Source organism: Bos grunniens, chromosome 12 (genome assembly GCF_055505025.1).
Source record: "Bos grunniens cultivar Pamir isolate PY7600 chromosome 12, Bosgru_T2T1.0, whole genome shotgun sequence".
NCBI classification, from domain to species: domain Eukaryota; kingdom Metazoa; phylum Chordata; class Mammalia; order Artiodactyla; family Bovidae; genus Bos; species Bos grunniens.
The window spans coordinates 80,866,865-80,891,102 of record NC_141176.1 but is presented as its reverse complement, the minus strand read 5'-3'; the positions used below and the strand labels follow the sequence as shown (position 1 = coordinate 80,891,102).

General features: G+C 41.1%; 1 protein-coding gene across 21 annotated transcripts in view; it reads right to left on the bottom strand.

Annotated features, from left to right (window-relative positions):
- Positions 1-24,238, bottom strand: part of MBNL2 (muscleblind like splicing regulator 2) — a 161,740-nt gene that overhangs the window by 16,774 nt on the left and 120,728 nt on the right. For 4 of the 21 annotated variants that reach the window (XM_086330307.1, XM_086330306.1, XM_086330321.1 and 1 more), the window contains 2 exons: positions 21,101-21,154; positions 20,307-20,460 (listed from right to left, as the gene is read on the bottom strand). In XM_086330307.1, the coding sequence (XP_086186433.1) occupies positions 20,307-20,460; positions 21,101-21,154 (208 nt within the window). Of the gene's footprint in view, positions 1-11,332; positions 11,428-12,738; positions 12,775-20,306; positions 20,461-21,100; positions 21,155-24,238 lie in introns of all 21 variants that reach the window. The other 17 variants (XM_086330318.1, XM_086330317.1, XM_086330326.1 and 14 more) reach the window with 5 other exon arrangements.

Below are 24,238 nucleotides of genomic sequence, written 5' to 3'. Positions count from 1 at the left end.
CCTGAATACGCTTTTCAGCTTCTCAAAACTGCAGTTTCTTTATCTATATACTGGGGATAAGAATACTCCCTTCCAGAGCCATTTGGGGGTTTTAATGAGAATACTTCATACAAAAGCTTAGCACAATGGAGATGCCTGGGTCATCTCTGCGCTGTCTGCATGCTCTGTAGTACTTGGGGGCCCTTTTGTGTGTGCTTAGTCCCTCAGTTGTGTCCAATCCTTTGCGACCCCATGGACTAGAGCCTGCTAGGCCCCTCTGTGCGCGGAATTTTTCAGGCAAGAACACCAGAGTGAGTTGCCATTTCCTTCTCCAGGGATCTTCCTGACGCAGGTATCGAACTCGTCTCCTGTGTCTACTGCATTGCAGGCAGATTCTTTTTACCCACTGAGCCATCAGGGAAACCCACTGGGGGCCCTTTAATGATCATTTAAAGCACGTTCTCAGGAAGACAGTGTGGTGAATGGGAAAAAATACTACCCTAAGCAGGACAGGGACAATCGAGTTCCAGTCATGGTTCTCTTATTATTTATGGGACTTGGATAAGCCACCTTGCTGAACTGGGGACTTGCTCCAAATTACAATGTAACTTGCACCATCATTCCCTTTTTCTGTTATTGTAGAAGGATGGCCTGGTTGTGGTCAGTTTACTCACAGGACTTAAAGCCTTTCGTAGCTTCGATGAAGTTGATGCAGATCTTAGGTCAGATCTGCAATGCCTGAGGTGACAGTGACTTTGGGAAAATGGGTGACATTTTACAATGTTCAGCTTAATGATGCTGCTTCCAGAAATGTATTGCATCAAATAGTGAAGAGCCTCTGTGCTTGATTACAGGAAGCTCATCGACACAAACTCTGAGCAAGGGGAGGGTGATGATAATAATATAACTTCATCACCTAGAGTTAAAACAGACCAAAAGTTCCAGCATGTTATACACAACGCCGAGGCATGATGGAGACTAAATGTTAGATGAGCTATAGTTTCTCATAAACCAATGTCAGAAAATACCAGTTAGCACATTTGTTCTTTATGGTACAAATCAACCCTGGAGGAGGGCATGGCAACCCACTCCAGTATTCTTGCCTGGAGAATCCCACGGACAGAGGAGCCTGGCGGGCTACAGTCCCTGGGGTCGCAAAGAGTTGGGCACAACTGTGCAACCAACACTTCTACACTAATACAAATAAAAGTGAGCAAGTGTCAACAGGAACCACTCTTTTTATGTAAGTCTTGGGGAGAGATGCCTTTTAGAAGGCTGATGTGGCAGGGACCAGAAAGCTGGTGAATCCACAGATACTCAGAAGCTGGAAAGAGCCACTGGGAGAAGAAAGGATCGAAATGTCTCCCTGAATTTTCCTGACTTTCTTAGTTACGGCCTGTCCTCCTTCCTGGGCTTCCCAGTGGTGTAGTGGTAAAGAATCCACCTGTGATGCAGGAGAGCAGGATACCTGGGCTCGATCCCTGGGTCGGGAAGATCCCAGGAGGAGGGCATGGCAACCCACTCCAGTCTTCTTGCCTGGAGAATCCCCTGGACAGAGGAGCCTGGTGGGCTCCAGTCTGCAGGGTTGCGAAGAGTGGGACACAGCTGGGCACTGAGCGCATGTACTGCTTCGTATCCACAGGCTCTGTGCCCACAGATTCAACCAACCACAAGTAGAAAATATTTGGAAAAAAAATCAGAAAGTTCCAAAAGGCAAAACTTGAATTTGTTGTGCACTGGCATCTACTTACATAGCATTTATGATGCATTAGGTAATGCATAGATGATTTAATGTCTAAGACAGGATGTGCATAGGTTATGTGCAAATGCACCATTTTATGAGACTTGGGCAGCCGTGGATTTTGGTATCATTTGGGGTCCTGGAACCAATGCCCCGCAGATACAGAGGGATGACTGTATTCAGCCTCCCCCACACATGAGAAAAGGATCTTTCTCTCCATCCCAGTTCATCACTTTATCAATGAAGCAGCTTTCTCACCAGTTAACCTGCACTCAGTTTACCCCAGCTCACACCTTTCCACTCACGTCCAGTAGATGGGGGTTTGCAAAGCCCCCCTTTAGCGTCTTGCTGCCCTGCTCTCGGCCTGCCATTCAAGGCCCTCAGTCCCCTAACCCCTCCTCATTGCTCCACAGGATTTTCCAGTCCTGCCCATGTGTTACCGCTCCACCCCCTCATTCACTGCATGCAGTGCATGAGCCATCCCATCCCCCGCTTTAGACCTGACACAGTAAGAACTGCTGGGTCTGCATCTATCGTGGGGTAAAGACTGAGACTGCTTCTGAAACTCCAGGCTTGGGGAAGAAAACAGCATGAGGGGAAGCACTGACCTCGGGGTTAGAGAGTCTTGAGGTCAAAGGGAGGCCCTTCTGATTATAGAGTCACAGCAAAATCTGAGCCTTGATGTCTTCCCATGCTAAAGAGGAAGAACAGAACCCATCTGATAGGGCTAACTATAAGCACACACGCAAAGCATGATGCCGGTGCGTTTATAACGCTAGCCCTCCTTGCCCCTCCCCCACTCCCTGCTCTCCCCCTTACGTTTCACTCTGGCAGGGACAGCTCACCTGCTCCTTATCTAATTCTGACACATCCTTCAAGACCCCCTCCCCACTTTAGGAGTAAAGTTCTGCCATGCAGCTTATTGTTTTCAATCTGAGGACTTGATGATCTCCTTTATGACACTGTCTGACTGCTTCGCATCTGACTGATCAGGCAGTAAACTCCTAGGTGCCATTAGCACTGTGCCACACTGTGTCTCCAGTGTGTTCAGCAGACTCAGACAGGTTTGACCTTGGGAGCCACTGCCTCCAGCGATGTGCCCAGAGGGAACGTAGGAGGGTCTAAGAGGCCGCATCTAATGCCAGTTTGTCCCTGACTCATGGAGGCGAGATACCCAGGAAGGGTAGTGGCACTCAGGCTGGCTCTGTATCGGGAGACTGAAAGCATCTCTCCTCTCCATCCACCAACACAGCAAGGCTGACGACTTCCCCAGACATGCAGGTAGAAGTGTGGGCAGGCAGGCAGCAGCGGCAGAACTTGGGAAGAGAAATACCTATAAATCAAAAACTGACTCTGTCCATAGCAACTTGTATTACAGATGAGACCCCATTCATCTTTCAACCCTTGGCAATGGATCCAAATTCCTGCACTGCACCTCCCCTCTCTTTCCTTGCACAGCTACAGCTGGAAGGAAACACACCTCTAGGATGAACTGTATATTTATCTCAAAAGAGAAAACCTACAGTTAGAAAAATGAGCATACTTTTAGGATGGTCAACAAAAGCCGAAGTACTACTGGGAATATGACTTTTCAATCTGAAAAGATTCCCCCCCACCCAATTCCATCAAAATGCAAAAGAGGATGGGATTTGAGGTAGAATAAAAGCAGGACGATCCACCATGCAGCCAAGTTCCACATAAGAACCCTTGACATTTTTCTCTTCAGCTGCACGAAATTGGAACTGATATGATGTCTTTAGGTGCTATATACAAAAGAATCCTGCCCAAGTTTCTCACCATGAGGTGTAAATTATTCATGAAAAATGAAAATGTACTAGATCACAACACTTATATAACTTAGCCTTTCCTTGGAGAATCTGCAAATACATATATTAATTAAATCTCATGGTAGTTTTGCAAATCGGCTGCTTCTGAGGCAGGAAAATAAAAGGTCTTTTTTCCTTCTTCTTCTTATTTTCTGACTTCTTACACAGAATCTGCCTCTATATGGCTCTCATAGACCCAGTTCCTCCTAAGACATACGGAGCAGCCCTCCCACCTCTCCTTCCCTGCACCTCAAGCATTTTTTTTTTTTTTTTTGACCAGACTGGCTGCCATCTCTGGGGTGGCACAAAGTCGGACACGACTGACGTGACTTAGCTGCAGCAGCAAGTTTGGAGAGCTTTCCAGGTGGTGTTAGTGTAAAGAATCTGCCTGCCAATGCAGGAGACGTGGGTTCGATCCCTGGGTCGGAAAGTTCCCCTGGAGAAGGGAATGGCAACCTACTCCAGAATTCTTGCCTGGAGAATCCCATGGACAGAGGAGCCTGATGGGCTACAGTCCATGGGGTGGCAATGAGTCTGTCACAACTGGGCAACTTGGCACGCACACACAGCAAGTCTGGATTCCAGTGCACCAGCCACACTGCAGCATAGAATTCAGACTCTAATGATCAAGCAGCTTTAACTAGTGGCGTTAAATGAACGCAAAAATGCCATTCTTATTGTTTTGCTCTTTGACTTTAAAAGATATACAGCAATCAGTCTCCCTCTCTCTCCTCCTCTCTCCCCCTACCCTGTTGTCTACACACGCACACACGCACACACAAGCGCACACATACACACACACACGCAGTCACTCCCTCTCTCTGCAAAGTATCTGATATGGCAATTCTCCTTCGTTTGAGGCATCCCAATCCATTACTGAAACTGAGCCCTCCTCCATAGTTAGAACATCAGCACAAAGTTAGAGAAGCTGCGACACACACCTTTAGTGGCACCGTGATGCTGAGAAGGGTGTCGCGGCCCCAGCATTAATTCCCAAGGGCTGGATCTAGATAGTTGCTGTCCAGGCCTTTTGGGGGCGCAACATACTCGGGGCCCAGGGGCTTTCTGTCGTCTGTTCCTGGGACCCAGCAAACTGTGAGAAAGGAGTGAGTCACAGTTGGATCATCCGGACAGGGAGGCTAGTGACTCTGCTGTGGTTCAGGGGAGGGAGCTAATGGGGGTCTGCTTCACCCACACTGGGGCCTTGCAGAACCCAGATTTTCCTTGTGAAAAAAACACAGGCTCCAAATAGGTCAAGTGGGGAACAGTGGGGAATGTTTGATGCCTCCTACATTTGTCTGAATATAGTCCTAACAGATGGCTTTGAATAATAGATGTTTTATAAAACTTTCTGAGACGAGAGATTTAAGTAAAACGTGACCTGACCTTTCTAGATTTCTTAGTTAGGATAGGGTGATTTACTATAACTCTGTATATAGATATTCAAGACTCTGTACACAAATAGCTTTGAAGTTGTGTTCACATTTATATGTGAGAAGTAAGTAAACTCTGATGCTCTTAAACTTTTCTCATCTCTCTTTAGTACTTTGTAACAAGCCTGATAAAGCATAATATATGTATCTGGTTGCATGTAATTATTTTGTCTGGTAAGATATGATTGAAATTGATGATTATATATACTAAACATTACCAGACATGTTTGCAAAATGGGGATTTTCTGACATATGAGATATCCTAACAAATGAAGGGCTAGGAATATATGTATTATTTTATTATTATTATTTTTAATTGGAGTATAATTGCTTTACAATATTATACTAGTTTCTGCTGTAGGAATGCATAATATGTTATTAACTAATTTTCAACAAACTCTTCCTAAGGCCAGTTTCCAGCTGAATGGATTTAATCTTTGGAGGAGAATTCAAAAGATGTGACGAGACCTCAAGGTCCTAATTTTAAATGCCAACCAGCACTTTTTGGAGATTTGATTAGTATTATTAACATCTTGCCAGAAATATAATTTGATTTCACCAGCTTTAAAAGCAGTGCATGGGGTGCTCCATTAAAATATTCCTAATATCCAATATGTAAGAATTTGTCTTCCTAGCATGGACCCATGACCCAGAATGAATTAGATGTATCATTTCGCTACATGTCTGTACAGCTCTAACTGTGGACATACAGACAACACGTATTCACTCCAGATCTGAAGGGACACTTTCTTTTGAATAAAGACCCGGGAGGGCTCACTCAGGTCAGGGTTGGGGAGCCACAGGTTAGGAGCCAGCACCCTGGAGGCATTTGACCAGGGAGTCCACCCAACTGGTATCCCTTAATTCAGGTCCTACAGAAGATCAACTTCCTGCAGGCAACCTTTCATGTTGGCCCCAATCTCTTTTTCTGCTGTGTGACATTTACTTGACCAGGTTTTGCCATAGCATGAGATCGTTCTTACATTTCTCTTTGGCCAACTCTTTGTGACCCTGTGGACTGTAGCCCACCAGGCTCCCCTGTCCATGGGATTCTCCAGGCAAGAATACCGGAGTGGGTTGCCATTTCCCTCTCCAGAGGATCTTCCCAACCCAAGGATCGAACCCGCATCTCCTGCAAGTCTCCTGCATTGCAAGCAGATTCTTTACTACTGAGTCACTGGGTTTCCATGTAACAGGCAGAAGCAGGACAAAGTCAGTCCCTTGCCAGCTGCCACTGTCCCAACTGAAGGCTCTCCCTGGGCTCCACAGACTCTCCTGCCTCGAATCCATCTGCTTGCTCTTCTTAGAGTTGCGTCCTCTCACTTTCCTGCTTAAAAACTTTCAATGGCCAAGTAAAGGCCGAGCCCTTAACCCTGGCGTTTAAAGTCTTGCAGACTCCACGTCAAAGTCTTGCACACTCCACAACACTCCTATGCTGTCACTGCTCCCAGACACCAGTGCTCTAACCAACTGGATTGTTAGTTTTTCTCAACTAAGCTTTATACTTCCCCATCTTTGCACATCTGTGCTGTCATTCCGTCTGTCTAATGATGACGCTTTAAGGGACGTGCCGATCAAGTCCTTGTGGAATTCAGAGGGTAGGAAAAGAAATTCTAGCTGCAGGGGTTCAGGGAAAGACTCCGAATATAATTGGGCCTTCAAGGATGTCATTAGGTAAGCTGAATAATCTCCGTATATAAATGAAGAAACTAAGATTTAAAATATATTCACTTGGAAATTATTTTCTCCTCCTTTGAAACAGAATGTATTTTTGAAGCAGAAAAATACTACCAATAAAGCAATAACAGCATGATGTTGTTGTTCAGCCACTCAGTCGTGTCTGACTCTTTGCAACCCGGTGGACTGCAGCATGCCAGGCTCCTCTGTCCTCCACTCTCTGCCAGAGTTTGCTCAAACTCACGTTCATTGAGTCGGTGATGCTATCTCACCATCTCATCCTCTGCCGCTCCCTTCTACTTTTGCCTTCAGTCTTTGGCAGCATCAAGGTCTTTTGTTATGACACAGTAGAATACCACAATAATTCCAGTTGGAGGGATATCAGTCTCTACTCTCATTTTATTAATAAAATGTCTTATAATATGACAAAAATGAGATAATCCACCTACTATGCTGTGAACCTCACCTCTTTTATTGGACACTCTGAGATTAAATTGGCGTCAATATAGGCATCTAGAGATTTATACATTCTGACCTTCTGTTAGTGGACTGAAACTGAATGGCTTATATAGTACCTGCATTTTCATTTCTGATTTCCCTTGTCATCATACTACTTACAAGATGAACGGCAGAGGCTGGGGTTAAAGTCCAGGGCTGTGATTCACATAAAAGCAGCCCCCGAATCTGCTTCACTAGGACTAATGACTAATTTCTTTCCACTTCTCATTTTAGTTCTCATCTTACTTGCATAGAAATTACTCATAATTTTCAGTCTACTCACTGGGTATAATACTACATAGTCTATTAATAAATAGTTCTATATCATAATTAATATACATCAACTTGTATATAGTTTCTAAACATGACTTGGCTATTACATAATTAGCTTGAAGCTCTGCTCAGATTCAGGCCATCTCCCCAGCTTGGAATTTACCTCAGTTCGAGCTGCATTAGCAGAACTCCTTCATTTTTCCCTAAAGCAACAGAGCTTGCTGTTATTGAGTTTCACTTTAGAGATAGTTTTATCTGTGGAATAAGTGACTTTCATTCATTTGTAATTATAGAGAGAGGCAGTACAGCAAGGTGGTTAAGAGCATATTCTAGCAAGACAATTTATTAGATGTTTAACTTTGACTAAGGTAGTTAACCTTGGTTTCAGGTCCACCATCTATAAAATGAGGACAACAATAATCGTTAACACTATAGTAAGACTGTGTGTATCCTATACATATGTATTCTTTCTCATATGATATCAAATATATGATATAATATTAAATGTATTATATGAGAGAGAAATCATTTAGAATAGTATCTTATACATCTACATAATTTGTAAATAATATTATTTGTATAACTTGTATATTAAGGCCCAAAGAACTTAACTGAAACAGAAGATAGCTATTGGTAGGTTTGCTTATCGTACTTTTGTTCTTATATCTACTCCCAGAGCTAAATAACCAAAACATTATTCTCTATTTCCCCAAAGTATTTCGGTTTTCTTGTCATTTAATTCGAAACTGCAAGTCTAAGTTCAGTTAAAACTTTCACTGCTGGCATCTTGATTCAGCCCTGAGGGTAGAGTTTATAAATCTGTTGGTTCATCTTGACTCACCATGGGGTGACATAAAGGAAGCCTGGGCTGGAGGAGCCGGGGTGTTCTGGTCTCTCTTCTTCTTCTATGAATGACTTGTATCTAATTACAAATACCTATGAGAGTTGAACTATTTGAACTGACAGTTGGTCCAATGAATTAAAATACTGTGAAACCCCTACCGCATGTTTACATCGCTCAGTTGTGTCTGAGTCTTTGCAACCCCCTGGACTGCAGCCCACCAGGGTTCTCTGTCCATGGGATTCTCCAGGCAAGAATACTGGAGGGGGTTGCCATTTCCTTCTCCAGGGGATCTTCCCAACCCAAGGATGGAACCTGGGTCTCCTGCATTGCAGGCAGATTCTTTACTGTCTGAGCCACCAGGGAAGCCCACATGTTTTGTGTTAAGAACAGATGGCTCAGTGAAGAGAAGGAAGGGATGTCTATCATGCACTGAACTCTGAAATCAACAGCACCCCTTTCTTCTCTGTGTGTTTAGGGCTTTCCCGGTGGCTCAGATGGTAAAGAATCTGCCTGCAATGCAGAGACCCAGGTTCGATCTCTGGGTCAGGGAAGATCCCCTGCAGAAGTGAATGGTTACCTCTATCATCTCATGCTTTGGGCCTAGCATGGCAGCTAAGGAACCACAGGCTTGTTGACTCTCAAGAGCTGGAAGGGAACTTAGCGGCCATCCAGTTCTCATCTTATTTTCACAAGCAAGCAAACAAGATTCATTTTGCTTAAACAACACATAATTCACATCCATATGATTCAATGTAAGTTTAATGTGTGAAATCTTAATAAGATGAAAACTTGCCATTTCATAGTCATTAGAAATCTCTCTGAATTCTGAATTCCTGGGCACTAAAAGAATTTTCACATTCTTTTGTAGTGGCTCCGCTCCTTGAAACATGTTGAAAATACATTAAGAGTATCATATCTGAGAATGTATGCTTACTATTAGTTCTTTTTCTGTTATGTTCTTGTGAAAGAAGAATTTCATCAAGAGCCACTAAAGGATTTCTCTTTGCCATCACTGAAGTCCGGCAACGATTATATCTGATAAACTGCAAAGCACAGAATCTAGGATTCTTGAAGCTACTGTCAGGTGTGTAATTTTAGTTTTTTGGACTTAACTGAAGTTAACTTATTAGTTCCTTTACCAGTCACACCGTGCTGAAAAGTGATATATTTTAGTTTATGAATAGCTTAGGCCTCTTCCCTACACAAATACATGAGCTTACACATAGGCATGTGATCTCTCAGTATTTTTCTACCAAATGGGGCCAAAAAAATCACTAGGTTGCAAAAATATTTATGATACAGGATCAAGAATTTATCATAATAAAGGGACATAACCTAAAACTCCAAAGTATTTATCTTGACTTCCTTTTTATTCCCAAGAAAGAGCTCTCTGTATTAAAAGTGCTTAACTTGCCATAAAATATAATGTTAAATTCCACTGTAACCAAAACTATATTCCACTTGAAACTTGTTTTCTTATGAACGGACCTTACAGCAAAACTTCTGTCAAAAATCACAAAAACATAGCTCAAGAAGGCTAGACTTAGACATAAAAGAAACATTTCCAGTTCCCCTACTATGAAGGACCAAGTAAAAAGAGGAGCGTTGAATCTAACAATGGAAGGACGCACACTGTCTCTCCCTTCTCCTAGCCTATCGTTTGAAAAAAAAAAAAACTCTCCAGCTAAGAACTGATGTGATGTTCTTTGTTACATCTGTTTGGAGGCCGAGTTGGCTCTCCTGAGAGGGAAGCTGGCTTGTTGAGGTGGTGAGTGATGAGCTGAGGCGCCGTCACTAGCTGGCATTGCTTGAGTGCCCACCTGGCCTCTGTTCCCTCCCGCCTTTGTTCCTTTCTGCTCTATCACCGTTCAGAAGACACGGGGGGAGCTCACAGACTTTGCCTTCGTTTCTTCATTCAAGGGCACTCACACCTGTTTTTTCAGTGATGAGACCTACAGCTCTGGCAACGCTTATTAACTTAAACAAGGAAGGAAGTGTAAATCGGCCCTTCCCGCCTGCAGAATAGAGTTTGAAATCTGCCATTTATACCCAGACATTTCCCCCAATTTCTTCCATTCCCTGGGACCTTCCCCCGTCCCTTCCTCCTATAATTCTTGTCATCTTTTATCAGTACAGTCGATTTTGTTAAAGAACAAAACAAAACAAAAAAAAACAAAACGCTACACTAAGAACAAAACCAAAATGGCGCTTCTGTGAAGGGAGCACATGCGCAATCAAGTGTTGACTTTTTTTTTTTTTTTCCGGGCAAGCGAGAGCCGACGCTCATACTCCTCTCCTGGGACCCTGAGCGCACACATTTGCAAGTTGGTTGGCTGGGGTTAGGGTTACAGTCAGCCCGTGGCGACAGGAAACAGCCAACTGGCCCTCACTGAGAAACAGTCCATCCATGGTCTTATTGGCACATGCATTAAACCAAAAGAATTAAACACCCCTTTATCGGTTATATCCAGCCTTTGTGAACTCGGTGGGCCGGTACTCTGCTTCCAGTACCGTCTGGCTCTCACTTGGGAACCAAGTGAGTTTGAGGAGCACACAAGACCAAGGTGAAATGTTAACCAGAATCATTCAGACCTCAGATTTGACACTAAGGGAAAAAGGGAGGCTTTCCTCAGAGGAGAATGTTTCTTTTCCCCTACAACGGATAACAGGGTCTGAATGAACTGAATCCAAATACAGCCAGTTTTGAAGCACCCCCGGGCATGCTTTTCTCATTTTTTTTTTTTTTTTTCCTGTGACAATTCACAAACCACTGGATACATAATGCTGTACTAAAAGGAATGTAAGCCTGTCAGGTTAATTACACAATATTAGGTACGAAAACAAACAGTGCAACACAAAACATAGCTACATCATTATTTGCAGTAAATGTTAACTCTAAATAAGTGCAACCTGTCCATAAATGCTTGCTATAAACTAATCAAAAAAATAAAATTTGATGGATAAACATGAAAAAAAAATTCTCACCGAGAATTTTTTTTTTAAATATCAGCACTCATTTAGAGTTTGGGATTTGTGAAAGAAAGCTTTAAAAGGAGCAAACCTGATTGGCTGTGGCTGTTGCTGCGAAGGGGACACTTGTTGCAGGAGTTGTTGCTGCAGAGACAGTGGCTGACGTAGCGCTGTGCATCATGGGTACTTTCAGGAGGGGAACCATGGGAGCAATGAACAGGAGGGTGTAGCATTATGGTAATAGAAGTGGTATTTTGGCATGGTGAATATCAGAGCAGCAAGCCATCATGGGTTAAACCAGCAGATGGCATGCAATCACAATGCAAAGCAAGGAAGCATGGGAGAGAAATAAAAAAGGGAAAATAGCTTATTACAAGTACAATTAAAGGAAGTTTTAAAACATAATCAGTGATTCCCAGAAAGGCCAAAGCAGATTACTTTGGTTGATGTATTTATAAACATTTTTACTTCTAGCAATAGATCATTCCCAATTCAGTGCCTGTGGTGCCTATAATAAAGGGTGCTTCTAAAAATGCAAAATGTAATATCCAAATGAAGTAAGAATATATGATATTCATTTTTTAATCATCATTCTAAAACATCAGAACCTCAATATGTAGGCCTAATTTGGCAAGTCAGAATTTTCTTGGAATGAATTGCAGTTAAATTGAAATTTGGGGGTCAATTTGGGGCTGCCTGTTTGAACTGGAATTACTGGGGTTGTGGTTTATTTGGGTCCATAAACAGTGAAGCAAAAATTATGGCCTTGATGTAATTTCTAACACACTGTGAAACAGATATATATTTCACACTGTGAAATAGACAGGCAGATTTTACCAATGGGGTTTATTTTTCTTTACTGTAAATGGAACTCATCCACATGTCCTTAAGACAGATTTTTGTACCAAGGCTTTGGGAAGTGTGGGGATAACTTATGTATGTATTATTAAAAGTTAACATCTATGGGAATAGTAAGGTACAAATACTCATTACAAATAAATCAACACAAAATCAAAAAGTATAGTAAAGCAAGGCAGTTGTGACATTTGTTTTCAAAATACATCCATGTATAATCTTTTAAAATAAGTACTTCTGGGAAACTCTGATAACTCTAACACACAGCAAAGAGGAGATAAAGGCACACCACATGAAACTTTAAAACATTGATGAAATTAGCCTGCCTCTCTGATAAAGTAAGCTTTTTCTCCCCCTTACACTAAACCGTATAAACTCTAAATAGAAACAAAATACAGATCATTAAAAAGCAGACTCGCACTTGTGGTCTCATGTCTTGTAGTGGTTGTTCTAGTCACATTAAAACGGTCTTTTTCTTAAGTACATGAGTACATTTTAAAACCTCAACGTTAACTCTAAAGCCAAATAAGCCTTCAGATCTACCAGTTCCTACAGCATTATCTACCATCTCTGAAATAAATCTCAGTCAAGTGAAGGTACTGTACATACTATAAAAGACAAATAAAAAAGGTTGGAACCTACCAATACTGGTAGCGGGTGTCATGCACAAAACTGACCCTGCGTGTCATGCAATGGTAGGTGGAAAAAAGTGAATAAAGGGAAAGAAACAGGTTAGCGGTTTAGAGTTAACATTCAAAGTGAGATTGAAGCACAACCAGAAATAAGTAGGGTTAGTTAACACAGTCTTTAGAGTCATTCACATTTTCAGTGCGGACACAGATATATCTGACTTATTTGAAGCCAATATTCTTCGCTGCCTTTCATACTATGGATTCATCTCCATCAACATGACTCAAATAAGAATGACATGTGATCATGCGGCGGTCTCCTTTCTCTAAGACCTCACAGTATCTTAACAGACATTCTCCAGTTCCTCCTCCAAGGCAGGAAGTGGGTATTTTACAGATGAAAAATCTGAGGCATAGTAACTACTCCAAGGTCATGCATCGTGGGAGTCAAGGGTAAGGCTAGAAATAGAAATCTATTCCTAAAATCCAGGTCAGGTTTGGTATTCACTAGATCACGCTGACCTTATTGCATCAAGAGTTTGCTTGTGTGATTGTAGAATGTTTTGTGTCGATGACAATATGAAAATAAAAACAGTAATTAAGATTCTGTACCCTCCAAATCAAAGGGTTGCGGGTCGGGTGAATTTTAGATTGCTGCTTGAAAGCCCTCAATGTAGGAAGAGGTTCCCCTGACAGGCTGACCAGGATATGTGTGATCTATTTTCTGTTATGAGATTCATTATGATAAAGAAGCGGTGACTTCCCGTAAAACTAAGCACTGCTTAGGCAGAGGCTCTGCAAAACTGCAGAACTGGGGCTGGGACAGGACTGGGGTTGGGGGGTTGTTATGGTTGCTACTAGGTGACCCCTGAGGGGTACCTTTGGCGAAACTCCTAGGAAACCTCAAGTAGGTGTCTCGGTGGGTAGAAGGGAGCGAGGAGGGGGCTAGATCTCAGTCCTTCCCTGGGAATAGCTGTCTTATCTGTGGATGGTCTTATTAATATACTTGAATCAGAAAACTGACCATGAATATAAAGCATGTTGTGGAATACCAAAAAAAAAAAAAAAGAAAGGTATTAAAAGGAATTATCTACTTCTGGTTCAGCTCCTTGAAAATCAAGGTAATGGAAGGATTTAGATAACTGAAGATTGGGTGTCATGTGGCTGCCAGAGAAGCAGTTTTTAATCAAAGTAGGTATATCCACTTAGGGTTCTACAACTGCCTTCTGAGACACTAGATAAAGACTCTGAGATGTGTAGGTCTTTATTCTCTCTGCTGAACTGATCACACCTGAGGGAGACTTTTGGCTTGATCTGTATTTTGATCAGATCAGATCAGATCAGATCAGTCCCTCAGTCATATTTTGATCAGGCCAATATTAATAACTAGTCAGAAAAAGAGGCTATTTAACTGGGCTCCTCCTGGATTCTTCAGCAAACATGTGCTAATATATCCAGCTGGAAACACATACAAGCACCTCCAAATCCTGTTCATGACACCATACCTTTCTAACCTTCTTCACAATGAAACTTCTGGAAAGTTACCTACACATACACTTTCACTTCCTTGACCCCATCTGTTCTTCAGTCCTCTCCAATCTGACTTTCATTTTCACCTCTCCACTCAAACTGCGAAGTCATTTCTGCAGTCAGTTGGAGCACTTCCATCTTTATCTAACTTCCTGAGTCATGGTAACATTTAGCACTTGGCTTCTCTGTAATAAACCACTCTTTTCTCTTTCTCTTGGATTTTCTGATAACAGAGACTCACACACAAACACATACACTCTATATCTCTATACACTAGAGTTTTTCGGGCTCAGACTGATTCCTTTTCAGCTACTCTACACTTTTCTTCTAGTATACCATTCATTCCACGGTATCATTCAATGTAGGATTTAAATATAATCTACAAGCTCAAGGTTTCCAAACTTATGTATCCCTCCCAGATTGCTCCCCTGAGCTCTAGGTCATTCCATCTAACTGCTTATCCAGACTTTTTACTTGGGAGACCTCACAAGCATCTCAAATTTAATACATCCAGGCATTTCCCACAACACCCATTTCTGCACCTCCAGACACGCTAGATGGGACACATCACCGTCCATGTAGCAGCTGTAGCCTAAACTGAAAGCTCTTCTGGGTATCACTTTCCCTTGTGAAATTCCCTGGTCCAACTCACCAATCAGACACAGCAATTCTGCTTCTAAAATGCACCTTCTGTTTGTCTCTTGGTCTATCTCCACTGCCACTTCTCACCATGACACATGGGCTCGGATATGCAGTAACATCCTAACTGGGCCTCCTGCCTCCATTCTCATCCCCATTTAGTCCAGGCTCCATTCTGCTGGTGGAGTAAACCTTCCCCATAGAGGTCTGTTCACTTCTCTGCTGCAAATGATTCACTGCCTTCTCACTGCTTTTAGGATAAAGGTTCCCATGGTCTAGTCTCTGTCTGTTTGCCCAGCTCATCTTATACCCCTTTCCCCCTGGCACCAAGCTCCAGACAGATTAGCCTCTCATTTCTCTGAACCAAATTCATCACGTTTGGCCTGCCTTTGGGCTTCTCCCAAGCCCTCTGCCTAAAAATCATCTTTATCCCATTTTCAAGTCTTAAAGTATATGTTGCCTCTTCCAAAAACTGTTCACTTGTTTTTTTACCTATCTTCACATGCCACTGAAATCAGTTTCCATTTTAAACCTTATTCAACTCTTTACTTTCTCATTCATTATACTCATAAAAATTTTGATTATACATTTATATGGCTGCTCATTGAAATCCACCCCTCCTCTTCTGCTGTAAACTCTGGAGGGCAGGGTTCATGTCTGTCTACATCTATGGGGTACACAGTAGGCAGTCAGTTAATTGAGTGAATGTTCTCATCTGCCAGTGAGAGTGTGTTGGGAGCAACTTGTTCCTAAAATTCATTAAAGTACCCAGTTTGTGAATGATTTCAAAGTCAACTAAGTCAACTATGGCTGGAGTCAAAGTTACTCCTTTAGAAATTTCACGTTATTCTTTTACATTCCAACATGGATGGGCTTTCCTGGAACACACACAAATGTCACGGGATTGCAAACCATCAACAGCGGCTCCTGCAGCCATACTGGGCTAGGGGGTGCCTATCCTTTGGCCTCAGTTCAGGACGTGGCTGAAACACTCAACCAAATTAATGTGATGAGCATCTCTATGGGGCCAAAAGTGATACAAACATTGTGAAAGTCGCTCAGTCGTGTCCAACTCTTTGCGACCCCATGGACTACACAGTCCATGGAATTCTCCAGGCCAGAATACTGGAGTGGGTAGCTGTTCCCTTCTCCAGGGGACCTTCCCAACCCAGGGATTGAACCCAGGTCTCCCACAATGCAGGTGGATTCTTTACCAGCTGAGCCACCAGGTAAGCCTGATATGAGTATTTGAAACACATGATTTTTGCAGTGTGTGGCTATCTTACTCAATGTCAGATTCTTCTCCTGATTTCTTTCTAAGCCCCATCTCTGCCTTTTCACCCCACTGTCACCCTCCCCCCACCAACACAGCCTCTCCAGTATGTCACACTAGAGATACAACGGACAATTTGTTATTCCTCAAACACACTCTTCCCAATCCATGCTCTTCCCCCACTGGTAGAATTTTCCTCTCCAAGTCCTAAGGGCATTTCTCCTCCTTTGCAAAGTCTTTCTTTCCAAAGTTAGTCTTTCTTGCTGCATGTCGTTTGTCACCACCACCTACTGTAGATCTGATGGCCAAATACACTGTCTCTTTCTTCTTCACTCTCCAATTCCCTACGGTGCTCTGCATGAGATTTGACTTTTGCCTTGTTCTGAACTCCTTTGGGTACTCCTACTCCTTTGGAACCCAGAACAGACCATGTGTTCAAGAACAGCTTGCTGAATTAAACAGGATAAATACATTCTGCTGTGGTTATATACATAGCGTTTCCACTAAACACTGACCAGTCTTTCATCAAGATATGTGAGAAGCTTATGTAAGAGCATGGTTTCTGATCATCAGGGAAGGTCTGCGCTAGCACCTCCCTGTTCTACTTACTCTCTATTTCCAACTTAATGAACTAAGTCAATGAGAGAGTCAGTGGGTCATCTCTGTTCCGACTGGTAGAAGCATTTCACTAAGGCATTAATTCTATCAACAAAGACTTTTCAAACGTCTTCTGCTTCACCTGTACAAATATTTCAAGTCTACAATCTCTGAGTAGGATTATCGGGACACGTCCATGAATCATATATTCCACTTTGCAGCATAAGCACAGCCTCAGTTTTCCCATCTGCAAAATGCAAATAATTATGCCTTCCACTGGCAGAACTATCCTGAAGAGTAATGTGATAAGAACACTTACAGGAACTCAGAATAAACCTGTCAGAGAAATGTCAAGAATTATTATGCTGCTATTTTTGTGTGTGGTTTTTGTCACTTTCTTAACAGAGCAAAGGAAAAGTATAACCACTAGGTTAAAATAATTCCTATCAAAAAAGGAAAAATCCCACTCACTGCCAATGTGCTAGGGCATCAACCAGGGTGATAATTATATTACCATGGGTTTGGGGAAGAATCCCATATTTTGCATAATATTTTATATTAGTATCTCTCCAGCCTGGAGGCAGAGTTCCTAAAATTCAAAGTCGCATTGTATCAATGGGAGAATTTTAGCAGTATATTAAAAACTTCATTGCGAATGACCTTTCTTTGTGTAACTTCCAGGAGAACATAAACACTTTTTGTTTCATCCTTATAATAATTGTTAATGTATTTATAGAAAAATCAGTTAATTTAAAAGTAATGAGCCCTTCATTTACCAATTTAAAAAAAATTTTTTGAGCATCATCAAAAAAAGTTTTGAGCATCATCATTTAATTTGCAGGATTTAAAACAACAATGATTAACAAAGACTGATTATCATCATTATCATCTTAAATTAGGCTAAAAATGTGGCCTATGAGAAAGAAAGCTGAAATAAAAACTACAGGAAAATAAACACTGAATTTTCTGTTATGGAATTAACTAAGGGATGGACTATGCTGTGTGTGTGTGTGTGTGTGTGTGTTTGCAAGTGCACTCAGTCACATCTGACTCTTTGAGACCCCATGGACTATAGCCCGCCAGGCTCCTCTGTCCATGGAATTTTCCATGCAAGAATATCGGAGTGGGTTGCCATTTCCTCCTCCAGAGGATCTTCCCGACCCAGAGCTCGAACCCGAGTTTCCTGCCTCTCTTGCATTGGGAGGCGTATTCTTTACCACTGAGCCATCTGGGAAGCCCAGGACTTATGCTAAAATCCTTTTAATAAAATTATTCTTTCATCATTTAAAAGAAACATGTGAAAACTTCACAGAAGTTGAAATACATTTCAGAGCATGGGATCCACATGTCTGTTCACTATATTTATATCATGTTACAGATGTAAATACTTCTAAAGCACAGAATTAAGTGGACTAGGACCCACTGTTCGGCTCCCAAAGCTCACTCAACAGAGGGTTGCTGGACACATTTGAACAGTTCTTAAAGAGTCCAGCAGAGGGCGGAAGTGCACAACCACAGCACCCAGCATAGCCTTTGGGCCCTCTACACGTGTCTTACCAACTCTAATCAGGTCATGGCAAAACAGGGATGTTATTTGTTCTTGCTTTGGCAGTCTTTAAGTGGTTTCCAGGTGAAATATTTTTAAATGAGAATTCTTCCAGTGATTTGACAAAAAGAGGAAGAGTTAAGTACGGGTTAGAGGCCTTCAGTCTTTTGCATGGCTTAGCTCCAGGCTTTCAGAGGCATTCCCAGGAAATGGTGGTGGCATTACCACCCAGTCTTCAGAAACAGACTTGCCTTTTTCTGTTTTCCCCTCAGTACATTCTTCCATATTTTTTTCTCCCTTAAAACATCTAGTGATGAGGTCTATAAAATAAGACACTTGGAGAAACCACACAGAACCTCAAGAAAAGTTTACCTTCTAGTAATTATTTTATAAACATGTGACATCAAGTGGATTACAAGTACTATTACTGCTGTGCTACAACTGCAACCAATTAAGGCTGTACTCGGACAAGAGTGAAGCCCTGATAATTACTGATTTAGAGACTCACTCTATAGGTCTGTGAGTCTATTTATGTTAAGAGAACTAAACTAAGAAAACTGTTCGCTAAGAACCACTTTACTCACACAGTTGATATTTTTACTACAATCTAAATATTCTTAATAATAATTCATTTCAAAGTATAGATTTTATATGAAGAATAGGATAGAAATATTTATTCAACTCCCTCCTATGTTAATTCCAGATATGCTACAGTATTTAAGAAAATGGGTAAGAAACCTGAAAAGTCCGCCCAAGTGGATTGGGATCAGAATGCTTCTTTAGGATAAAATTGTTATTCATCTATATTGACCTTTAAGTCACTATTACAGGATGAAAATTTTGACTTCAAACTAAGAATTCAATGGACAGTCTTCTCACTAAAGCTTAAATCACTCCTGGTTCTTTTTTTAAAAAAAATTTTTTTGGATCCTCTAGCAAAGTTTAATTTGCAAATATTATCCCTGCGTTTAGTTCAGATTAAAAGGTCAAAACCCCAGCCATTTATGGTGAATCTTTGTGTTTGTACGTGTATATAGGTCTGTGGTCAGGCAAATGGGTAAAAACATGGAGGAGGGTTGGCATGTATTGTATTTTTGCTTCTTCACTTTTATCTGATGTTTTACATCAGACTCCAAAAGAGGACTCTGGCCTCCACATATGGAGGCCGGCTGGTGTCATGTCATGTAAATCAAATTGGTCTCAGGGTAACTGGGTTCTAGGTCTTTTTCTCATTAGTCCTGCCACCTTGGGAAGTCACTTCACATTTGGGGGGCCTCAGCTTTCTCATCTGTAAAACAATCAACTGGATGCGGAGATCACTAAGACTCCTTTAACCTTCAAGATTCTATGATTAATAGAATTCATTTCTTAGTAGAACGACAGAGTTAAGCACCTTAGCACCTACTATTATCAGGCACTGGCTTAGAAATTGAGGATAAGAGGTTTCTATATTTGTGAACTTGGTGGAAATTGAGAAGGATGGCAAAAGAGAGAGAATGGATGTAAAAATATGAGTAGAGGATTGCTTTAATTTGAATAGCCTCATTTTGTTTTTTTGTTTTTGTTTTTTTAGTGCTCTGAATAGGAATAGAAAAAAAAAAGGTTAGTATTTACTGGAATTGCTATTTTTAGGTCATTCAGGGTTAATGACAAGTTTCAAATGTCACACATAAGAGGTCTTCTTTACATAAACAATTTTACACAGTTTGTGTAAATACGAGAAACCCAAAGCCCTAACTGCTATTTGCTTCTCATAGGTTCAGTCGGTCACTTAACTCTACAGAATATTTGGCTTTAGAATCCTAACCGTCTTTAGCTATCTTCCCAAGCAAGGTAAATTATCTAGATAGCTAGGACAATGACAAGTTTCAGGCTGTATTTATCGTACCTTTGAAAAAGCAAACTAGATGCCACCAAACAGCTTAAAGGAATGAGAAAGAAAGCACATGACCGGAGGGCACACGGACACAGGACTTGGAGCTGTCAGGGCACGCACCTGTCGGAATGAACGCGGTGTGCTGCTGCAGCTGTGCACTGGTGAGAGCCTGCTGGTACTGCAAGACGCTGGGGTTAAACACGGTGCTCGCACCGTTGCTTTTTTCAAGTGCTTGTCTCTTTGGTAAAGGATGAAGAGCACCAGGAGGGAAGGCCTAGAAGTGAAGAATCGGATAAGACATGTATAACTCAAAGTAAACACACCTTCAGTGTCCACAGAGATCATCAATCGCAACAGACTTTTAAAAAATGACAGCTAAGGAGATGCCTCTGCCATGCACCTTAATTTAAACAGCGGCAATGTCGAATGAGTGAGAACTTGTTATTGCGAGCGAAAGCATGACTTCGGTAACCCCAAAACGGTAGCATCTTAACTAAGGAAAAGAAAAACTATCAAGCAACAACAGCGAAAAATGACTTCAGCTTTTAAAATGAGTTAAACTATTCTAAGGGGGGGAGGGGGAGGAAGCATTTGTGTTATGAATATTAATACCTATTCTTTTCTTTAACTAAAAATGGCAATTTCTTGAATTTAAAGGTTAATTAGGATTATCATGAGCATTTTTTACGAGCCAAGTAATTTAAATTTGCTTCACTCTTTTGGAAAAGGTATTAAAATTTGTTAGGATTAATTTATTCCACATATTACATATGAAAATGAGATGGCTAAACACCTTATTGAATTTTTCTCATTAAACATAATGATTGTTTGCAACCGATATTTTACAAGTAATACAAATCTCGATGGTTCTCTGAAAAGCTACATGCAAAGCGAAAGGTGAAAGGTCAAAGTACCAGGTCTACAGATGCTTCGAGAGGTCGCTTCATTGCTTTGGCAGTCGACTGAGTCTTTTAATAACAGGCAGCGAGCACATGATGGCAGTGGGCCAATGGGATTCAAGCGAATTAACATACAGGTAAACAGCAAGCAGAGGTGCATCATGGGAACGGCATTGCATTGTGGATAGGTGAGAAGGAAAAAAATATTCTGAATGCAATATACAACGTACAAAACACTAGGCATGCACAACAACAAAAATGTTCTCTAAAGAAATGAATATTACACCTTAAATTAGTATTGAAGCAAAAATGCATCTACTATACCTTAGTTAAAAGCATATAAGAGAGTAAAATATAGATGTTTGAAATTCAGGAAAGTTAATTAAAACAGCAGCTTGCATACACACCATAAGCATTTTTATATTGCTTCAGAAAAAAATGCAAAACTTTCAAGGGCCACAGGATTGAAGAACTTCTGATAAGTTAGTTTTCAAATATAAAATAATGAATGCACTATGTATAAGATCCAAGTTGAAAAAAAAATACGTCTTTAACTTTCATAAACGTAAGTTTTAATGACGATCTAGCCTAACAAAATGAAGTGGCAAACTGAGACAAACAATTCAGGCAAAAAAATATTCAAACACAAGATTATCTAGGCAAAACGGTTTGGGTTTGGATCTTAATTTTTTGTCTGAATTATGTGGATAATTGTCTCAATTTTTCTCTTCACTCTGCTAGTGTGGATCTGGCAATATGCAGTAAGCTTCCAAACTTAACAAGTTTTGAATTTGAAGAGTAGGTTTCTCAAATTTCCATTTCATTCCACCGTATGGTTTCTAATGACTAACTTATCTTCCATTCTGTTTTCCACCACATTTGAAATTTCTATTCAATTTATGGCAAACAACTTACCGGGATTACACTGAGAAAATACCCTTTAAAGGGTATTGGGTGTCCTTGGGTATCAAAATAATTTTATCTAATAATTCTATTCGTACTTTTAACTACAATCAGTGACCAACCCACTTAATGAGAGGTGGAACTCGTGGCTAGAACAGTACAATAGCTAAAAATAGCAAAAACAGCTAAAAAATAGCAATGAACTGCTTGGAATGTAAGAAGTAAGATCATATCTTTAACTTATAACCATCCTTTGGGCAGATAGTTTCATTTAAACAGCTGAAATAATAATAAATAGTGATTGATTTAGACCACGATGAGAAAATCTTCCTGTTCCTTGATAACTGTTGTAAGAAATCTAAAAATTTTATGATGGAATTCTATGAAAATAAAGTCAAAGGAATAGCTCCAATGCAAAAAAAAAAAAAAAGAAAAGAAATACCCCTTTTCTATGTTTAGCACAATAGGTAAATCCCCAAGGCTTGTGTAACAAATACAAAACGTTTTATTCTAAAGCTCTGAGTTACAAGTATGGCATTTGGAAGAAAATGGGATAGTATTTAACCCTTAAAATAGGAACAATGAATGACATTTTCCTTGGCCAATAAAGAGCTGTTCTTCATCATTTTATGTTTCAGGATTAAAAGTATGAAAGTGACAGGAGATAAAGGGCTAATGGTGAGTTGGTGGCGGGGGACTAGAAATAACGTGGAAAGGACTGTAGGGAGAGAAGAGGTTTAGAATGGCCAATGGAAAAGATGTTTTGGAAGGCAGTCTGGATAGAGGCCATCACAGAGAAAATCACTGTTCTACAGGCAGAACTGTGAACATCTGAAAAAACCAACAAGATTCAGAACAAGAAAGCTTTGCATATTCTTTCCTCCAATGTCAGTCTGCCATGATGTAATTTTCATGATACCACTTTTATTTTTTTATTCCAATATATTTTTACATTGCTAGATAATAAAGTTTTTTTTTTTTGCTTACAGTAGCCTATACTAACTACATAAGGCTCCATAGCCTGTTCTCATAGAGTGCACTAACATTAACTGGATCAAACAAAGGGAACGCGTCAGTCACTCAGTCGTGTTCGACTCTGCGACCCCACGGACTGTAGCCCACCAGGCTCCTCTGTCCATGGGGTTCTCCAGGCAAGAATATTGGAGTGGGTTGCCATTCCCTTCTCCAGGGGGGTCTTCCCAATTCAGGGATCAAACCTGGGTCTCCCACATTGCAGGCAGATTCTTTACTGTCTGAGCCACAGGAAAGCTTATTAACTGGATGGTTAAACTCAAAATCATTTTGGCCTGGACTTTCTGGATTCCATTCTTCCCTTCACTTTTTCAGTCCTTGGGAGATAAAGAACACACCTACTCTTGGGTTGATCTTTTCTGATATGCTAACTAGGAGAGTGATTATGTCTCTAAAGCCTGGTGCTCGTGAACAAAATTTTGAACAAAAGATCATTTAACGAAGTCTCTGAGTAGAAAAAGAGATATTAAGTATTTCTCCCTAGGATAATCACCTGAAAGGCTAATGTTCTCTTTTTTCCAATCCAAATTATATAATCCAAATTATAATAAACTAGGAATTTAAAGAAGCTGAGAGCTCTAAAGTGAGCTGGACACGGAGAGCATCTCTCTTTCTACCACTCACTTGGGTTTCTTTACTAGATGCAAATATCTTGTCTTTTCAAGGAAACACACAGCTCCTGGAGTGGACATATAAATATCTTGCATGTCTCATGCTCTGAGGGATATGTGTGGAATGTATTTTAAAAACTGTATGGGTGAATAATCACGTTATAATGTGCCTTTGTAGTACACAGATGTTCTGTTTTAGAGGATATTATGTGACTGCAGCCATATGTTTACCTATATTGAAAAATCTTCAGGCTTAGAGCAGACCTCAGAGATCCCCAAGGCCAGTGAACCTTGGGAGCATCCTTAGGCACCTACGCAGAGAACCAGATTCTCTTTAATTGAGCCCCTACTATGTGCCAGATACTGAGCATCCATTCTAGCTGGCTTCACCACCATTTCTGATCCTCTGTCCCCTCTCCGAGCCTTCTCTATAGCGTGTGTGCATGTAGCCAGGCATTTCATCTTCTGGATCAAGGAGCAAGCCAATTTCAAGGCAAGCGAACCAACTGCCCGGCCTTAGAGGTAAAGACCAAATCTGAGGAGTCAAGAATCGTGGACGACAGTAACCAGAGCCGCCACTTCAATGCAGAAGAAAGGGATATGGACA